The sequence below is a fragment of the Lytechinus variegatus genome, chromosome 15 (assembly GCF_018143015.1).
Source record: "Lytechinus variegatus isolate NC3 chromosome 15, Lvar_3.0, whole genome shotgun sequence".
In the NCBI taxonomy this organism is placed as follows: domain Eukaryota; kingdom Metazoa; phylum Echinodermata; class Echinoidea; order Temnopleuroida; family Toxopneustidae; genus Lytechinus; species Lytechinus variegatus.
Genome location: NC_054754.1, coordinates 30,015,911 through 30,026,151, shown reverse-complemented (window position 1 = coordinate 30,026,151; position 10,241 = coordinate 30,015,911). Strand labels below are relative to the sequence as shown.

The window sequence follows — 10,241 nt, the reverse complement described above, 5'->3', positions numbered from 1 at the left end:
ACATTTAGTTAACAATATTGAATTGTGAAATAAAAATTTCAACATTTTTATTTAAAAATTCAATGTTAATTTTGACATAATACCCAGAAAATATTATTTGGGCCTTCTTTCTTTTCTTTTCTCTTTTTTCTTGGGCGTAAAATATCTAGGAACATGCGCCCCCTCCCCATCTTTACGCCAATGGCATATTTAGTCGAGGAACAAAACATACAGAACGCTGATGTATGAATGATCCAAAACATCAAAATGACAATTATCGACATTGATCATTCGTGCCATACTGAATTTGCAGCTGTTTTGTATAGGAGATTATAGTTTTAAGTGGTGGGGGGGGGGCTGACCATACAAAAAATCACAATTATATGGTCAGTTTTACGATTATGTGTACGGTTTTGGAAAAAAAGTGGGGGCTGAAGCCCCCCCCCCCTTCCGCGCCCCCTGCTACATAACATGAATCTATTATCATGTATGTCCCCACTGTATTATTGCACACTCTTGGAGCCCATTCCACCTCCTTTATATTGTCCATTACTCGAACTTGAATCTAAGAGCTGTTCCTATAAATTTTTCTCGATACCATCTGTCAAATGCCTCGTTTCGAGCGACCGTAAAACGAGTCTTCCATTGTCCACTCGTACCTGTTATGAAAAGAAAAGAAAAATATTTATTTCTGTTATAAATACATGATGTAGAAGAAATTCATTTAGAATTGACAAAACACAATCATATGCTCGCAATGCGAACTTATCTTTTCTACGACTTCTTCGTGTTTTGCCCCCCCCAGTATCACAGATAACATGTTTTGACGACTTGAATCAGGACTGATAAACCATATTTTAGGCTTCATCGGTAAAGTTTACTCTATATTGATAGGGAATACAGTTGTGGTGTTTTACATGGGCTATGCTGTTAAACTTTCTCACATAAAAAGTGCACCTTTTTTCATGAACCCCCGTTTTCCGTCGATCCGTGTTGGGTCCGACTTTCCGCTTTTTATAGCATCGTCTGCCAGCTTCTTGTAAGTTTGCGCCATTCCTTCAAAAGAACTCTGTTCCAATATTCGCTGTTGTACTTCTTCGGAGAGAGGGCGTCCCAGAAAATCAGCGACTTGTTTTATATACTTCATCGGATTCTGGAAAAGTACAAACAACAAAATATTGAGTTAATCATTCTTAAAAGTAGATAAAATGCTTGGAGAAACAAAAATGAAAAAAAAGAAGAAGAAATGATCAAGAAAGTTGGGGGTGGCATATGCGGGTGTATCGACTGTGTATGCTTCATTCGTTTTTTTAACCCGGCCTATATTTATCTGTACATGTATTTTTGTTTTTAATAGCAAATGCAGGAGAATAAAATGTGATTTTTTTTATAATTCTTTTTTTATTGAAAAATCAACAAAATCACAATATTAACAAGAATTATTGCAAGATTAAAGTACAAAATAAAAAAAATGAAAATTCATAGATACGTTTAGCTTTGATACCTTTTTCACTTCTTCATAGAAAAGAAAGAGTACATTCTCTTCGTCTCGAATCTTCCATGCATCCATCACGTGATCAAACCAAGAACCATACCTGAAGTTATCTGTCAAAAGGAGTGAATGGACTCGATTTTGGTTATAGCCTCATTTACAACTTACCAGATTCTCAACTTTGAAAATTGCAAAGGTTGCAAAATGCAGCTGCGCGTATTGTAACTCTATCTAGCAAGCGCAGCCACATCACCTATCACATATATATATATATATCACCTCAATATTGAAAACTCTTCACTGGTTGCCCCTGAAGGAACGCATAGTCTTTAAAATCCTTCTTTTGATTTTTCATATAGTCAATGGAACTTCCCCCAGTTACAATAGGTCTTTGATGCACAACCCTCAAGAAATTTACGATCCTCATCTTCTAATCTCTTACAAATTCCAATTGCTAAGAAATCAAACGGGGAGCGGGCCTTTGCTCATGCAGGACCTAGCCTGTGGAATTCTCTACCACACAGTTTAAAAACCCAGACTTCAGTGACCACCTTCAAGGGCAACCTGAAAACATACCTGTATAAAAGTGTTTTTGATAGACATGGACTTATTGTTCAGACATGTATTACATGTATATGTAAATAGTTTTTGTTGTTCTGCTCTAAAGCGCCTTTAGCATCTAATCAAGATGGAAATCTTATGTATTATTATTAATACAGTTATTCTTCTATCAATATTTTTCGCACCATGATGATTCATAAGAATATTTTCGGTCAATACTGGGTTGTTGGATTTGTTAGGGCGACAAACAAAACTACCTAGTAGAAGTAGTAGTAGTAGTACTACTACTACTACTACTACTATTACTACTACTACTACTACTACTACTTCTAGTAGTAGTACTACTACTACTACTGCTACTACTACTACTACTGCTACTACTGCTGCTATTACTACCACTACTACCGCTACTACCTACTACCGCTACTACTACTACTACTACTACTACTACTACTACTACTACTTCTTCTACTTCTACTACTACTACTACTACTACTACTACTACTTCTTCTACTTCTACTACTACTACTACTACTACTACTACTACTACTACTACTACTACTACTACTACTACTACTACTACTACTTCTACTACTACTACTACTACTTCTACTACTACTGCTACTACTTCTACTACTACTACTACTACTACTACTACTACTACTACTACTACTACTACTACTACTTCTTCTACTACTACTACTACTACTACTACTACTACTACTACTACTACTATACTACTACTACTACTACTCAATGGCGGCGGAAGCCAATAATTTTAGGGGGTGTCCACCTGAAATTTTGGGATGGACACATGTAAAAAATGGGACAAGCGCCCCAAAAATTTTTGACAAGCAAAAAAAAAAAATAAAAAAATAAAGGTTATCAACCTAAATTTTAGGGGGGGGACAACACACGTTTCAGGGGGGCACGTGAATTTAGGGGGGGACGCAGGAAAAAAATTGACAAGCAAAAAAAAAAAAAAAAAAAAAAAAAAAAAGTTATTAAAAAAAAATTAGGGGGGGGGGGCCGTCCCCCCACCTAAAATCTAGGGGGGGGGGGAACACGTCCCCCCCGCTTCCGCCGCCTATGCTACTACTACTACCTCTACTACTACTTCTACTACTACTACTACTTCTACTACTACTACTACAACTACTATATATTTGTTGTTTGAAGGTTTGCATGGTGGCATGTACAATTGCTGATGTGGTTTACGGTACACCATGTGGAGTGTTATAGAAACAGTGGATAGAAGAAGAGAAGAAGTGGATAGGCGAGAAAGTGGAGATTTGAGAATAGAGTATTCTTTCTTGAAAATAGTCCTGAAAAAGACTGTAAACCAGAAGGAATGTTGAGTGAGAACAGCTTGAGTAGTAGAGCTGATGAGGAGATGCTGGCTTGAGTCGGCGAGTAGAGATGATGAGTAGTAGAGAGACTCGACGTTTCGGACAGGTTGACTGTCCGTCTTCAGGAGTTCTCTTCAGGAGTTCTCACTCCTGAAGACGGACAGTCAACCTGTCCGAAACGTCGAGTCTCTCTACTACTCATCATCTCTACTCGCCGACTCAAGCCAGCATCTCCTCATCAGCTCTACTACTCAAGCTGTTCTCACTCAACATTCCTTCTGGTTTACAGTCCTTTTCAGGACTATTTTCAAGAAAGAATACTCTATTCTCAAATCTCCACTTTCTCGCCTATCCACTTCTTCCCTTCTTCTATCCACTGTTTCTATAACACTCCACATGGTGTACCGTAAACCACATCGGCAACTACTATATAGTAATCTACACTAAATGTTTCCTGACGGTACTACGTATAGGTTTACGTAAATTAAATGACGAGTAGTGGCAAATGAAAATTTTTAGAGACCTCCTTCCATGAAATCCTCGACAACTTGGTCAAATGACTTGTTCTGGAAAGCCCGAGTGTCCCCTAGGAAATTGTAATAGGAGTTGACTACATCTTTGGGGTTGCGAGCCACGTATATAATCTGTGAAGTATATAAAAAGAGTATTTGAAAATGGATGTCGATCATTTGCTAAGTATGAGGGAAACGCCTAATCATGAAGAATTTATATAGTCACATAGCCCATGCCCTGTTCCCCAATTGCCCTTGATCAGTTGATATTTCGTTGATTTTCACATCTTTTCTGTTCTTGTTTCACAGAAATGACGCCAAGATGAAATAATAATAATTAACGAAAATTATTTGTCCATCTTATTTCAATGATATCTATATGTTAGTTAAGCATATATTCCCTCTGGTGTATCCTCTTGCCATAATTATTATTTTTTAAATCTAACGTGAATACAATAATTCTAATCTACCTGTTCTAATACCCGGTTCTAATGTCACCTTAAAAAAACAACTAAAATTACGAATTTCAACCAAAATAAAAATCAGAACATATGGTAAAACAGTCCTACCTTAGCTCGTTTGTGCAAGTTTGGAGGCAAATACTTGAACTGCAAATGACTGTTCATAATTCTCGGAGAAGGCGCTCTCTTTATCTCATCTAAGAGTGGACTCGGCGTAACAGGATTGGTCAATTCTTCGGCCCTTGTCTGGGGCAACTTGACGGCATGGATGTTGATCATTTCCATGCATCCCCAAGTACTCCGGTTTATTTTCTCCGGATATCCGCCGGTTAGAACGAGTCCGGATATCTCCATCAACCAGTGAGAACCTTTTTATAAGAATCCGAGTGAAATCATAGGGACGAAAATTATAGGGATGGGTTTAGCTTTGCTATTTTGAATTTTGAAGTTTTTTAAAAAGTTTTGATCGATCCTATTTCAATTCATTAAAATATGATTATGCCCTACAACATAATAATTATGTACAATTAAAGGTTGAGGGTCCAAAATGGTGACTTGTGAAACACACTGATAATTTTGCTCATTATATAAAACAGATGCTTATAGTAAATTCATGATGGTTTAATGGGAACCATATTGAATGGGTTTTAGAAATCAACTTATGTTGGACAAATTACCGCAAGCAGAAGTTGACATGGCAATGCAATGTCGTCATTTCAACTTACAACTTCAGTAAGTCGACAAAATTAATGGTAAATATATTAAGTCGACTTGGCATGCGCAAGATAGATTATTTTGCAATCTCTTCAAATAAAGCTTCTGTAGAAATACAAAAGCTTATTTTTGCCATGTAAAAGTCATTTATAATTATGTTTCTACCAAGTTTTTCAAGATTTGGTGATATAAATAATATTGATAATACCTGACTTCGGAAATGTTAGGACGAAGACGTCATCGGGGCGGACTTCGAAACTTTCCATTGCATCGATGCTTGATCGTAGCACGACTCCCGGGTACTGTATGCCCTTGTACTCGTAAGGAATCGTGAATTGTGGTCTGTCATCCTCTTCAACATCTCCCAGTTTCTCGTGTGCTTCATTTATGAAATATAACCAATGATAATATCTCTTACTCTCTTAAAGTCTAACTAATCTCTCCAGATAATGTATTGGTTCAGTATTCCTGCAGCCAAGGGCGAATAAAAAAAAGGGTTTTAACCAAAAAGTAAGGGGATTTCGTCCACGAAAAGAAAATGACAAATGTTCGGATTAAATAACCCTTTTTCATTACCCATCGAGGTATAGGCAATTTGCGTGTTTCGGAATGAACCTTCTAAATTACGAAGTCTAACCGAGATTTTCATTTTCATCTACAAAGATCTACTTTGTAGAACCAAGATGTTTACAAAGCAAATATTTATTAATGTATTTGATATCAGAACCAGTATTTCTCCACTTCTCTGACGGAAGTCCATACCGCTGAGATGGATTGTGATCATTGTTCTGTTTATAAAAGCCTAGTTAAGAACATTGCCACTCCATTATTTATTCTGTATAAGACATGATGTTCCTGATCATCATTCTATGAGGATAAATTTCATTACCTTGTTGCACGTTGAGAATGGCCTTCATCCAGGAAAACATCATATCCTTCAGTGGTTCTGTGTTATGAAATTGTCTGCACAAAAATATAAAACAAAAACAAAGGTACTCCGGCCTCATATTGCGATAAATGGAATAACATATAGGCAGCGAGAACAATTTTTAAATTCAAACAAACTTGAACATTATTACCCCCCCCCCCATTATGAAATACTGGATCAGCCCCTGTTATCAATATTTGGACAATATATTATGGTGAAATCTAAACTTGAATTAAAAAGGAGTTTTAACAGAAATAAATGCCTACTGCAGAATTATTTAGACATAGGCATAATTTTTTTACCTTTACGTACATTTATTGGTTGTTAAAGGGAAACAATATATTGCTATCTGATGGAGAGTATTTCTCCTCGGCTTTTATCTAACAAATAAAGAAAAAATACAGAGTTGTAGGATGCTGTATAATTTCCGGTTCATTTCACATCAATCTAACTCTAAGTTTTGAATGAAGAAAACTACCGAGAACTGGAAAAGGAGAAAGTCTGCTGTTGAGATTTGAGGTTTCAGATTTCCGATTTTATTCTATTTTCCGTTCAAAAAAGTAGGCAAGGTAACAAAACATGTAATCGAACATACGCGCACATACATCAAAAGATCTGATAGACGGGACAAGTGGCGAACTAAATCAAGCAAATTAGCAAATTAAATGCGGAAAGGACTTGACAATATAGACACGATTATGCTTGTATGGGGCATGAAGCCCCTTGTGATATACATGTAATAGCTCAGTCACATTTCCCTTATTGCTGCCGTATGGCGAGTCGAAAACAGCCATTTTAACATGTTTTGTATCAGCCACATATAGGTGGTTTGAATGCGGCTATTTTCGATTTGCCGTTAGGCAGGGGAAATGTGACTGCCGCATTCAATAACAATCAAATTAAATAATGCAGAGTGACGGAAGACAAAAAAAACACGCTAATCAAAATATCAAAAGTTACAACGAATTGACTTTTGTGCCTAATTAATTTCTTTAATTCTCATATTCGATTCTTTAAAGGTCAAGTTCACCCCAGGAAAATGCTGAGTTGAATAAATAGAGAAAAATCAAACTAGCATAACACTGAAAATTTCATCAAAATCGGATGTAAAATAAGAAAATTATGACATTTTAAAGTTTCGCTTCTTTTTCACAAAACAGTGATGCAAAACTAGTTGAGCCAGTCGATGATGTTCATCACTCACTATTTCTTTTGTTTTTTTATTGTTTGAATCATACAATATTTTTTTTTTATAGTTTTGACAATAAGGACCAACTTGACTGAACCATATAGCATTAAACAATGTTAATTCAACATGTTCAGGGAGAAATTAATTGTTGTATCACTTGACAATGAGGAGAAAATTAGAATATTTCATATAATAAAATACAAAAGAAATAGTGAGTGAATGACATCATAGTCTCCTCATTTGCATACCAGCCAGGATGTGCATAGAACTGTTTTGTGAAATAAAGCAAAACTTTGAAATGTCATAACTTTCTTATTTTACATCCGATTTCTATGAAATTTTCAGTGTTATGCTTGTTTGATTTTTCTCTTTTTATTCAAATCAATTTTTTGTTGGGGGTGAACTTGTCCTTTAACAATATTTTTTTATTCATTGTTGATCTCTCTCCATGCCCCCCCCCCCCTCTCTCTCTCTGTCCATTGACCTATGGTCTATTACTCGCTATAAATGGTTGTAAACAAGTCATTATCTCGATGATCAACTAATCAACAAAATATACGCACCGGTCCTGTTTTGGCGGACCCAACTTGCCAACTTGGCGGAAATTTATTGTTCCTTGCTGTTTTTATTATCTCGTGCATGCACGATTAATTCATACTGTTCAATAGCGTAACGTTAATATACGGGTCATAACGCGGGGTCATAATCATAATGGAACGTTTTCTGACTGGATTTCTGTATGGAAGTGACAGCTAACGTTAGAGTGCATTGCAAACACACATTGTGATCTGTAAATGTATTCTCGAACTTTGACGAACCTCTGAACTGGCCGAACTTCAAGTTTTGTTGAATTGGGCAAACTTGATCTGGTGCTGTTATCTAGACCATTATCCTTTTCCTACTGATTCCTGCATTGATTAAGATTTGTTTATTAGCTCCATGATCAAAGCAGGGCATGCTAGCATCAACTGGACTGTAAGTACATATACCACCATTTCCTCCTTAATGATCTATTTTATGATGGACCTATGTGATCTACGACACGACTACCGGGATGTTCGATTGATCAGTGTGTTTTGGTTGGAGTGGTGTCAGCCAGTGGTGTCAGCCAGCTAATATTGATCCTAAAGGTAAACTGGGATATGTATCCATGTGTCGATGGCAGACAGTGACGTTGGATGATGCAATTTAGACAATAAGAAAAGTGGAAGAGGATGAAGATGAAGAAAGGGCTTTCTACGACCACCATGGGCAATTAAATCGATTTTTTTCCACGTTCAGGTGATGCAGGATTTAACACATAGCAAGCTGCCAAGTCGAAATCTGCAGGATAGCCCTGCATGCTTTGCAACATTATGACTCGAACCGCTCGGAGAAAGGGAACCATCTGCCATCAGCATGATCAGGCAAATCTTGACTACGATCCTGTTCAAGCGAATGCACAGGACATTACCCAGATGGATGCCGACAACAAGAGCGACAGATCATCTGAGACATCATGGAAAGCTATTCTCAAGAGATTATTCTACAATCATAGAGGTGTGATCTGGGCCATTATATCCGTCTGTGTCGGTACAGCAAGCGTCGTATGTATCAAACTTCTGGCAGGAAAAGTAGCAGCTACCCAAATACTCTTTTTTCGAGGGCTGGCCCAGGTGATATTCTCTTTGCCGCACCTTATGTTTTATAAGATTTCGCTACGGTTCCCTGTGAAAATAGCGCTGTTGATATTGATGAGGGCATTGGTCGGATCGCTTAGTGCTCTTCTAAACTACTTCGCCTTCCAGGTTATCCCAGTTGCAACAGCTAAGGCGTTGCTCTACAGTTCGCCTCTCTTTACTGGCATCTTTGCCCGGGTATGTCTTGGAGAACGTTGTTCCGTTCCAATTGTGTTCTTCGCCTTCTTAACCGTCATAGCTGTCACCATGGTCGTTCAACCATCATTTATATTTGGCGGTGGTGACATCGTACAATCGAGTGGAGTAATATGCGCAATCATAGGTGCCGCTGTCATGGCTATAAACACAATCATCTTACGATTCATGCAAATTTTACGTATTGATGCATTCGCCATCATTTTCATCTACGGGTTCATCGCCATGTTCTGCAGTAGTGTCACATCCATAATACTTGGTGAGTGGACAAACCCTCATTGTGGGATCGATCGTTGGTTAGTAATAGGCCTGGCGATGTCAGGATTCCTAGAGCAAGTCTCAGTTACACTAGCTCTGAAGACCGAACCAGCACTGGTTGTTTCTATTATCCGGACAAATGATATTTTCCTCTCTTTCGTGTTTGACTTACTCATATTCGACATCGTACATAATGCATGGACCATCGTCGGAGCGGTTTTAGTTGTCGGAAGTGCCGTTGGGATGACGATATCGGCAAATCATGAACAGAAGAAACGGATGAAGGAGGAGGCCGAAGAGGGAGAACCTTAGTTCAGGCATAGTAAGCATTCGGAGGGCGCCCTTCCCTGGTTATTTTTCCCCTTCATATTTTTTCTTTCAAATAGGCCCAATGCCTATTGCAAATTCCATGTGTTCCACCCTCAGGTCATATTTATGTATAAAAAAAGAAAAAAAAAAGGCATTCAGATACTCGGGGTAATCATATCTATTTTCTTTGTGTTGTAATCAATATTTATTAGATAAATTGTTACTTTTGCAAAAGAAAGCACTTCGTATTATTTATAGTACATGTTTCCGTTCTCATACGGACCCACTTTTTCGAGAAAGTAAACTGTTGAAAGTCAACGACCTGTATTTACTACAGTTAGGGCACTTCATGTGTAGTTATAATAATAATGCACTTCACTATATTTTTGGTGCCATGTTCCCCAAAAATCAATTTTATCATAACTACCCCACGAGACACTCTGACGAACTTCATATTCCACTTTTCAGAACTTTACTGGCCAAAAATACATTCCTATTCAACGGTCCTAAATTCTGGAGCTCACTAGCTAATAATGCTGAAGACAGTGTCTCCTTAAATTCATTCAAACGTAAACTCAAACTCATCCTGCTTAATTCCTATAATTCTTCGCAACG

General features: G+C 37.5%; 2 protein-coding genes across 2 annotated transcripts; one reads left to right on the top strand and one right to left on the bottom strand.

The window, feature by feature from the left end:
* Positions 1 to 407: 407 nt before the first annotated feature.
* Positions 408 to 5,985, bottom strand: LOC121428429 (sulfotransferase 1A3-like). Its single transcript, XM_041625030.1, has 7 exons — positions 5,958 to 5,985; positions 5,277 to 5,447; positions 4,463 to 4,722; positions 3,905 to 4,025; positions 1,484 to 1,584; positions 937 to 1,132; positions 408 to 638 (listed from the first exon to the last, which is right to left on the bottom strand). The coding sequence occupies exons 1-7, from the start codon at positions 5,983 to 5,985 to the stop codon at positions 529 to 531; spliced, it is 987 nt and encodes a 328-aa protein (XP_041480964.1). The 3' UTR covers positions 408 to 528.
* A 2,125-nt stretch (positions 5,986 to 8,110) lies between these two features.
* On the top strand, positions 8,111 to 9,893 carry LOC121429252 (solute carrier family 35 member G1-like). The gene has a single exon (XM_041626223.1). It carries the CDS (start codon positions 8,526 to 8,528, stop codon positions 9,627 to 9,629), a length of 1,104 nt encoding a protein of 367 aa, XP_041482157.1. The 5' UTR covers positions 8,111 to 8,525; the 3' UTR covers positions 9,630 to 9,893.
* Positions 9,894 to 10,241: the final 348 nt, after the last annotated feature.

Coding starts and splice junctions, on each gene's coding strand:
- LOC121428429 (XM_041625030.1), bottom strand. CDS start 5,985: ATGAAGGCCATTCTCAACGTGCAACAAG. Junction 4,723..5,276: donor CCTAACATTTCCGAAGTCAG/GTATTATCAATA, acceptor TCTTATAAAAAG/GTTCTCACTGGTTGATGGAG. Junction 639..936: donor ACGGGGGTTCATGAAAAAAG/GTGCACTTTTTA, acceptor TTTTCATAACAG/GTACGAGTGGACAATGGAAG.
- LOC121429252 (XM_041626223.1), top strand. CDS start 8,526: ATGCTTTGCAACATTATGACTCGAACCGCTCGGAGAAAGGGAACCATC.